This window comes from Bison bison, unplaced genomic scaffold (assembly GCF_000754665.1).
Source record: "Bison bison bison isolate TAMUID 2011002044 unplaced genomic scaffold, Bison_UMD1.0 scf7180017864469, whole genome shotgun sequence".
Classification (NCBI taxonomy): Eukaryota; Metazoa; Chordata; class Mammalia; order Artiodactyla; family Bovidae; genus Bison; species Bison bison.
Window position 1 is genome coordinate 2,574,738 of NW_011495030.1, and position 10,236 is coordinate 2,584,973.

A 10,236-nucleotide genomic window follows, 5' to 3' on the forward strand; every position below is an offset into this window, starting at 1 on the left:
AGAGAAGCCAGCACAGTGAGAAGCCTGCATACCTCAACTAGAGAATGGGCCCTTTCACCACAACTAGAGAAAGTCCAAGTGCAGCAACAAGACCCCGTGCAGCCATAAGTAAAAAAATAAAAGTCGTTTTTGTTTAAAAAAGAAGAAGAATGCCCGGCCACAACCCTCCCTTCATTAGGTGGGTACCCATCCTACATGCGTGCGTGCTAAGTTACTTCAGTTGTTTCTGACTCTGCAACCATAGGGACCGCAGCCCTCCAGGCTCCTCTGTCCATGGGATTCTCTAGGTAAGAATACTGCAGCAGGTTGCCATTTCCTTCTCCAAGGATCTTCCCAACTCAGGGATAGAACTCACGTCTCTTAAGTCTCCTGCATTGGCAGGTGGGTTCTTTACCACTAGTGCCAACTGGGAAGCCCCATCCTTCATGGGGCAAGTCAATTCCTCAAAATGGTAAACAAGGCCTTTCAGGATCTTCTCCTGCCTACTTCTCAAGCCTGGTTTCCACTTATCCTTGGTCCACCCACCACACACCCTCCTTCCAGGCATACTTGTCTTTCCTCAGACTGGCTAGGCTCTAGACATTCTAGGACTCCGTGCTTCTCTTTGCCACTGAAATCTCTCAGCTCCCCTCCACTCTCCTGCCTGAGAACGCCTATGCATTCTGCAAGGTCCCAACTCACAGTCACTTTCTCTGTTAATCCTTATTAATCTCAACACCTCACCCTCCTAGAAGCCCTCTACACATAATTTTTCTACCCCCAAAATATCGTATCATTTTTGTCTTGCCCACTGACTGTGAACTCCTGTCTTGTCTCTCTGAATCCCCAGCTCCTAGTACAGCACTTGTCACACAATTGGCAATTTGAAAATGTTCTTGAACACTTATTCCACAAAGGGGGCGGGAATACAGTGAGAAATATCTCATGTTGCAGAATGATATGTCAGTAAACAACCTAAACATCCTCAGTAAAGAAGAACCAGCATTTTGCCAAAGCACAAGGTGGAAGCCACCATCAGCCCTTTAAATAAAACAGTTCATAAGCAGGTCAGAAAGGATGAGCAAAGTAATTATTCAGCCCAGGGACATTCTGATGCCATCGGAACACATTTATCTTTGTGTATGCAGTAAAGTGAATCTCCTGAAGGCAGTTATGAGGACTTTCTTTCAAATGCACTTTTTACCAAAATCACTCCAATGCACTATTTCACAAGAACTTCTTTAACTCTAAGGATTACAGGGCCACTTGAAATCCAAAGCTCATAGGCCTGCTTGCAACACTCTCAATTCTCCATTTATTGACTGCAGGCAATCATTTCACAACAAACCAGCAGAGGACAAGTCTACCCACTTATATCGAGGACGAGAAATACATATGAGCAGACAGGGGACTGCTTCTTTGTATATATCTATGTTTAAACATACTATCAGCAGCCTGTTTTGTGCACTATATACTTTCATCATCTTAAATTCAATAGGATATTTCCTTCCTTTAAATGATTTCTTCCAGGAAACATACTTGGTGGGGCTCGTCTAGACCAGGGGTCCCCAACCCCTGGGTGAGTACTGGTCTGTGGCCTGTTAGGAACCGGGACACACAGCAGGAGGTAAGCAGAGGACCAGTGAATGAAGCTTCATCTGTATTTACAGCCACTCCCCACTGCTTGCATTACCGCCAGAGCTCTGCCTCCTGTTAGATCAGGGGTGGCATAATAAACATAAAGAGCATCAGTCATTCTGAAATTATCCCCTCCCCATCTGTGGGAAAAACTGTCTTCCACAAAACCAGTTCCTGGTGCCCAAAATGTTGGGGACTGCTGGTCTAGAGGGCCTGGGCTGCTTCTACTTACAACCTGGAACTTGAAATCCATGAGGCCTTGCGGTTCAGGTTCCCTACGTGGATTTTAAGTATACACACACAGGCACAGGGGTGTGATTCTTACCAAAAAAATCATAAAAGACACTCCTCCTCCTCTTCTTTTTATCTCTCAACAAATACTTCACTGGAAATCACTTCATGCTTACCGGACTAGCTCTTATTCATTTCCATTTAATGGCTACATAATATTCCTTTGTATAGCCAGCACCTAATATATTCAATCATCTGCATATTCATGGGTATTCACTCTTTTTTCAATTTATTACCCTTACTAACAATGATGCAATAAACATCAAGGACATATATCCTTACAAACAAGTGCTTTTCATTTCTGGGACATTTACAAAAAAGTCCCAGGAGTAGTATTGCTAAAGTTGAAAGGAGCATATGTGTATAAATAAATACATGAATAAATAAAATATTTCGATAGATTGTGACAGAAACAATTTCAAATGAAGGGTCTCTGGGACAAAAGAACTAAGCTTTCTTTATTTTTTTCTTTTAGGGAGAACTTAGCACATATGAGCAAGTGAAAGTGAAGTCTCTCAGTCGTGTCTGACTCTTTGTGACCCCATGGACTGTAGCCTACCAGGCTTCTCCATCCATGGGATTTTCCAGGCAAGAATACTGGAGTGGGTTGCCATTTCCTTCTCCAGGAGATCTTCCCAACCCAGGGATTGAACCCAGGTCTCCTGCATTGTAGGCAGATGCTTTATCATCTGAGCCACCAGGGAAGTCCATATATGAGCAAACTAAATTTAAAACATAATTGTTAAAAAAGTACAAAATGTATTTGACAAATAAGAAATATCAATAATCTCAAAATATATATGACAAAAAAACGTTAAGACCTCAGTAGTAAGAAATAAAACCTTATTGAACAATATTAAATAAAGATCCAAATAAATCAAGACCTATACCACATTCATGAGTTAGAAGACAAAATACTTAAAGATATCATTTCCATTTGAATTGTTCTGCAGACTTAGCACACACCCACTTTAAATTTCAGGAGGATTTTTGCAAACAGCACTTTTTATGGATGCTTCAAGAAACTATATTCCAGTCGTAGGTGGGGAGTTGTTCAGTCCTGAACCCTGCAACAAAGTCTCACGCCAGCTTCTACTCAGTTTCTCCCTTTCTTTAAGCTTAAGTAAGCCCTAACACATGAGAGAAACTCTGTGACTGATGAGATGGAGAAGGGGAAGCAGTGGAAGTAGGACTGCGTAGGTAGAAGCCCTGGAATGTTGAACAAAAGTGTTGCAGCTAGGGATGAATCCTTTAAGAGCTCAAGACTTAAGAAATGGAGGTTCACATTTTGGGGAAAGGTGTGGAATTCATGATTGGGGAGAGGGGATGGGATGTGAAAAGGAAGATACAGTGTGTTCAATACCTCCACTCTCCTCAGGGGCAGCAACAGCTGGACTTGCATCAGAAGGGACTCAAGAAGGGCCCTAACACTGGCCTTTCATTACTCCATAATGCTACTATTTGTTCAATTGTGTTTTACACATTTACAATTTTACACATTTTACAATCTCATGAGGACTTGGATCTCTGAATATTTACTCAAGTATCACTAAAGGCTCATAGGGGCACTCAGTTAGTTATGGCCGGAGTCAATGAGTGAATGAGTGGATAAAGAATGAATGAATGAATGAAGGTCAAAAACAGGAAATCAACTTGCTCAAAGATGACTGTGTAAGCCTAAACACTCTTTCACTCCTGTGCTTCTTAAAAGAGTAGAGCAACAGTAAAAAGCAACTCCATTAGCATTCTTTCTGCCCAGTGCAAGATACAACATGCTCTGAATAAATAGGGAAGAACCTATTTTCTAATATCAAGTTATCTCTATATTATTATAATGAGATTTATTACAAGTTTGGTTTCACTCACTTGAAACCCACTCCTTGTAGCTCATAGTGAAAAGCAGAGGCCTTTCTTTTTTTCTAACATTGTAAAGAAGGATATTTAGATACTCCAGGCAAGAATCATTGTTACCCACCATATGTTGTGAATGTACCTGAACTTTTCAGCTTAAAAATCAAATCACTAAAGTCTAAAGCATCTATTAATAATTCTACTACCCTATTCTTCTGTTTTAATCCATTAACACATGCGTACTCAGTCACTTCAGTCACGTCTTTACAACCCCACGGACTGTAGCTCACCAGGCTATTCTGTCCATGGAATTACCTGGCAAGAATACTGGAGTGGGTTGCCATTTCCTGCTCCAGGAATCCAATAACATGCTGCAGTGCAAAAATGTTCTGAACTCTGAATTGTTCATTAAAAGTTGTTGTATCTAAATACAGAGTTAAAAAAGGTCATATTATAGACATCCCATATTTACCTTGTAAAAAAACACAATATTCACACCTCTTAATAACCTATCTTGCCCTATAGCTTTTATATTGGGAATTTTTTTTTAATGTATATGTGCATGTATCATTCTTTATCTGCCCAGGGCAACTCAGTAAAAGATCTGACAAAGTGGACAACTGGGTATTTCTTGTGTATGCTTGTTGGTTACCACAATATCCCACAGAACAAAACACAAAAACTAATCTGTTCACCTTACCTTAATTAAATATTATCCTTATGTTTAAAAAACACCGACAGAAGTTCTAGTATGTACCAGGCCTGGTGCTAGTGCTCAGCAACAAAGCATTTTCCTAAATGTTCTCTAATTATACTTTAACAAAATCAACTCTGAGGCAAGAATCATCTCACTCATTTTTATAGATGAGTAACTGAGGCTGAGAGGCTGAACATTTGCTCAAGAACTTATGACTCTGCTGTTGTGTAAAATAAAGGACCAAAGAAAATGAAATTCATCTCAAAGTTTATACTTTAAAAAACTGCTGCAATATTAAAGTAGTACTTGATGACCACAATAGAAAAAATGTATGTACTATTGTTTGACTGGTTGAGATTTTAGAATTTTTGTGTTAGTTTCCCCTTTGAACCATTCACTTTTTACATTTTGTCATTGTAAAACTTTTTAAAGATTAACCTTAAGCTTCACCAATGTCTGTATCTTTATAAGGAACTGGAATCTTGCCAAAGAATCACAGAATCAAGGGAGGGGTGACCATGAGCTCATGTCAGTGACTTCAACACAGAGACATGAATGATGATAAATGCCATTAGGGTCCCCAGAGAAGAACAAAAAATAGTAACTAATTCTCTACCACTTGCCTGAAATATCTCCCAAGGATCCTCCATGTCATTAGGGTCAGGAATTTTGGTTTTTGAGGGAGACAGAAAACAATGCAATTCTCTCTACTCTTTCATTAACCTAAAAGTGTGGTAGGCTGGTCTCTGTAATCCCAGTGGGATCTAAGTAATATTAACTAACTATGCCTCCAAACCGGGAGCCAAGACAGCACGGACTGAACACGGACATTCAAATCCTCCCTGTGCCACCCACCTGGATCAAACTTCAGTATGTTTTTAAAGTGTCTAATCTCTTAGCTTCATGAACTTCGGGAATAATAATAGATTGAGTCATTAGTCAAGGACATCATCAAGGAAACAGATGATCATAGAGTGCCCCCCCAAAAATAAGCACATTAAAAACATTCCCTTCAAGTTGCTGAAAGTTAAGAATGTGAAGTATGGGGAAAGAGTCTTTATAGGACTTGCTAATTCTTAAATATATATTACAACAGGTAAAATACGCCTTCATGGTTTAGACAAGTGAAGGAAGCCTCCAAATCTCAGGCTGAAGGTGAGACTAGTTACAGGAGTATACATTGGAAAATATCCTTAACTACAGTGTGTTTAACAAAATGGTCCTTTCAAAAAAAAAAATTAAAAAAAAAAAACAAAATGGTCCTTTCAAATGAATCTGTTGCTGTTGTTGTTTAGTCCCTCAATCATGTCCAACTCTTTGCAATCCCATGGAACACAGACAGCAGGGTTCCTCTGTCCATGGGATTTTCCAGGCAATAATAGTGGAGTATGTTGCCTTTTCCTTCTCCAGGGGATCTTCCTGACCCAGGGATTGAACCCCGGTCTCCTGCATTGCAGGCAGATTCTTCACCATCTGAGCCAACAGGAAAGCCACCAGAGAAGCCTCAGATGAATATATTTGGCTCTTAATTTTGTATCAAATATATGAGCAAAACTTTTATTGAAGCCAAAAGATTTGCTGATTTAGTTGCTATAGCAGACTCAGGCATATAATGGTTATTCAAAACTTGAAATATGAGGATATCTTTCTACTGTGTTCTTACGTGGGTTTGAAGTAACCTTAGACTTAAGTTGGCACTTGGAGAAGGCAATGGCACCCCACTCCAGTACTCTTGCTTGGAAAATCCCATGGACGGAGGAGCCTGTTAGGCTGCAATCCATGGGGTCGCTAAGAGTCAGACACGACTGACTGACTTCACTTTCACTTTTCACTTTCATGCACTGGAGAAGGAAATGGCAGCCCACTCCAGTGTTCTTGCCTGGAGAATCCCAGGGACGGGGGAGCCTGGTGGGCTGCCGTCTATGGGGTCACACAGAGTTGGACACGACTGAAGTGACTTAGCTTAGCATAGCACATAAGTTGGCACTGCCACTCAACTACCTACTTTCATAGGCCAGTCAAAATTCTGAGTGATAAATAAAATATTATAGCCATACAATGGATGCTCATTTGGTTATAAACAGAAATGAAGTACTGATACATGCCACAACATGGATGAACCTTGAAAATGTTATACCAAGTGAAAGAAGCCAGGCACAAATGACTTCATTTATATGAAAGGTCCAGAATAACAAATCCATAGAGACAGAAAGTAAGTAGTTGCTTGCTGATAAGGGAGTAAGGGAGAAAAGGGGTGTGACTGCTAATGGGTACAGGGTTTCTTTTGGGAAGTGATGAAAATTTTCTGAAATTGATCGTGGGGGTGGTTGCAAAACTGTAATTTAATAAAATTCATTGAATTGCACACTTTAAACGGGTGATTTAAGTAGATTTAAATGGAATGTGAATTATATCTCAACAAAAGTGTTCATTAAAAAAATTCTGCAAGCTTCAAGTCATAATTTTTTAAAGTTTTCATAAAAACTTTAGCTGTAATTAAATTAGTTACAATGTGCTATCAAGCCCTTCCCCTTTAACTATTAAGTCTCTTTCTTTTAGAAATACATTGTGACATAGTTAATGTTGAAATTACAATGATGGAGATTTGCCTTAAAATAATCCAGTGGGTGTTACAAAGGGAGAATGAGTCTGAGTATACAGTGATCGTGTAAGTGTTGATAACTACTAAAGTTGGGTAATGGGTCACTGGTGGAGGGTGGTCATTATACTATTCTTTCAACGTGTGTTGAAATTTAAAATTTTCACAATAAAATAGTAAAGTGGAGTGAGGTTCTTAAGACTTCCTGGTCACTTCTACGCTATCTCTCTAGTCCACTTAGATTTTCTTTTTAAAAATACAGATGTACTGAAATACAGATAAAATGATGTCTGAGGTTTGTTTCACAATAACACGGGAAGTGAATCTGACAAACAGACTGGAGAGCATGCTGAAACTACTTTCTACCCTGCTTGGAAAGCCCATCCTTCTGGAGTTAACAGAACACAGAGGGAACTCCCTGGTGGTCCAGTGGTTAGGACTCCACACTTTCCCTACCAAGGACCTGGGTTCAATCTCTGGTTGGGCAACGAAGATCCCACAAGCCACCCAGTGCAGGGGGAAGAGGAGGACACACAGAGCCAGCAACAGAACCAGGAAGAGGTACAGATAAAAGAGTGTGCAACAAGTGGGTTAGGGGCATATGAAAATTCACTGTACAGTCTTTTAATAAATTTAAATTTTTCCATAAAGAAGAGTTAAAAAAAAAAAACCAAAAAACCACCTCTCACACACACAAATTCAAAAGGTATGCTACTGCTGAGACTCTTGTCCCGAAAAAGAGTTATGGGACTTAAGGCCATTCTCAAATCCTATTCCGTTGTTCTGGACATGCAGTATCTGTTGGTTCTGTTGTCACCGCAAATTCTGAAGACAACCTCAGAAACAGGCCACAGAAAATAACAGTTCCAAGTTTCATATAGAGCTGGGGGGCACAGGGTGGAAAAAGGACCCTATAGAAGAGACTTAGTTCCAAATCACTGATTCTTTCCCTGCTCTGGTTTGCTGGGTCCTGGGGACAAGAACGTGCCCAGCCAGCAGGCCCAAACTAGTAGCCTTTGCCATGTGATGCGTGCGTGTGTGCTAAGTTGCTTCAGTTGTGTCCGACTCTTTGTAACCCTATGGACTGTAGCCCACCAGGTTCCTCTGTCCATGATATTCTCTGGGCAAGAATACTGAAGTGGTTAGTTCATCAAATCTAACCATGGCTCAAATGACATCTAAAATGCATTTACCTCTGATATAATTCACAATAGTACACTGATTTAGGGGTTTAATTTTAGGAGAGAAAAAATAGTTTTCAATAATCCTAAACTAGCTATCTTTGACAAGACAAGAGATTATGATTTTACAAAGAGCAAATCCCTAAAATATAGGCAAGAGTCACTTCTGGCCCAGGGTACTTAGAGAAATTAAATGCACCCATTATTTGGCTGAATTTAGTCTGACAAGTGGACTAAGAAGCAAGACAGATCCAACCCCTACCTACCCTGTTGAGAATATTCCTCCCCGTGAAGTTTTAAAGAACTCCCAGAAGCCTGTGGGAGAGCCCAAGGGCAGGGCTAGGAGGGGGGATTTCTTTTATATGTTGCACATATAAAAGATTGTGAATTCCACCCACCATAGCACAGGCCGTACCACAAGATCATCCAGCATCAAAATAAGGAGAACAAACTGGCATCAGTTTAAGTATAAAAACCAGGCCAGGCTCTACATACCTAATGTTCTTACAGTTCTTATTCAAACAATTACTTTGGGTTCAATTCGTTCTCCCTATAATCTTAAAATTCTTTGGTTCCCATGTGGCTCCTTGATAAAGAATCCACCTGCTAATGCAGGAGAATGCAGGAGACCCTGATTGGATCCCTGGGTGGGGAAGATTCCCTGGAGGAGGAAATGGCAACCCACTCCAGTATTCTTGCTTAGGAAATCCCAAGGGCAGAGGAACCTGGTGGGCTATAGTCCATGGGGTTGCAAAGAATCGGACAGGAGTGAGCAACAACCACCACCATATTCTTAAAATTGGTCTTGAAAGTGGGTTTGTGTGGACTTGCAAGGACCACCCAATGCTTTTAGGTATCCTACATTCATTACAGATCTCAGTAAGAACTATAGGCATTGCCAGGCTTTTAGATTTAATTTAGAGAAAGACTGTTTGCTTTACATATTCATCTTCCACAATCACTTCACGAAGACCTGTTTCCAAGTCTCTCAATCCCCAACAAACATCAAGACACTGATTGCCTTGGAAGCTGTGAAATCTTTTGGAAGTAGGGATGCTCCAGGGCAGCACATTTTTGCCCGACATCAGCCTTCTCTGTTGGAGGCGCCAGTCCCGTAGGGCCAGTGGCAGAGCCGGGTAGACATCTCCAAGCTCATCCACATGATGGCTTCATGTTCTCAAGAATTAAATTCTGCCTAGCAGTTTGTTTGGCTCCGGTAACCCAGTGCGGGCCTAGGGCCCTCCTTTAACGACCAAGTACACGGCAAGTTAACACACACTGTTACTACCTCTTGAGCTCGTCCCCCAAACACAGTGGAGTTACTTTACACCAGACACTTCATGTTTACGTTTGCCTCAGTGCAGAATAAAAGAAGTGACGTGCCCCAACCTGTCACTTCATCCATCCCACATATACCCCTACTGTGTGCCTGGCACTGCTGATAAACTGGTGAACAAAACAGATCGAGAGCCTTGCCCTCCCGGTGCGGACGCTGTCAGCGAAGTAAACACTCAATGGCTGAAAGAAGTTTACTCATTTTCTTCCCGCTTTTTTTTTTTTTTTTGCCACCGACCCCCATCCTTCCAATCTCCCCAAGGGCTGGAAATCAAGTTTATCCTATTAGTTTGACAGGAATAACAAAACCCGTTAGTCTACATGAAATAGACACCGTCCAGGTGCAACCCAATTCACCATGGAACTCCACTCTCTTTACGTCTTTTTTTGTTTTCAGCCTCAACGGCCCAAAACCTTCAACCAGTCTGAGAGGTTCTCCTCCCCAAGTGCAGCCCTGGGACGATCAATCACGAGGCAGTGGAGGAACCGGCCCAAGATCCCTGCTCCCCGCGGTGAGCGGGGCGCGCGCGCGGCACTCACCGAGGAGCCGGCCCAGAACGGGCACGAGTTCTTCACCTGCGGGGAGCTGCTCAGCGACAGCGCCCCAAAGCTGAGTGCCACCATGCAGCAGCCCAGGATCAGCTGCAGCAGACCGAGCGACAACA

General features: G+C 41.5%; 1 protein-coding gene across 1 annotated transcript in view; it reads right to left on the bottom strand.

Annotated features, from left to right (window-relative positions):
- FAM189A2 (family with sequence similarity 189, member A2) overlaps positions 1-10,234 on the bottom strand; it is a gene marked incomplete at its 5' end in the record, with an annotated part of 78,193 nt that extends 67,959 nt beyond the window's left edge. Inside the window, one exon of the mRNA XM_010860730.1 lies at positions 10,112-10,234. Coding sequence (XP_010859032.1) covers positions 10,112-10,234 — 123 coding nt within the window. The remainder of the gene's footprint in view (positions 1-10,111) is intronic.
- Between the last annotated feature and the right edge of the window lie 2 nt (positions 10,235-10,236).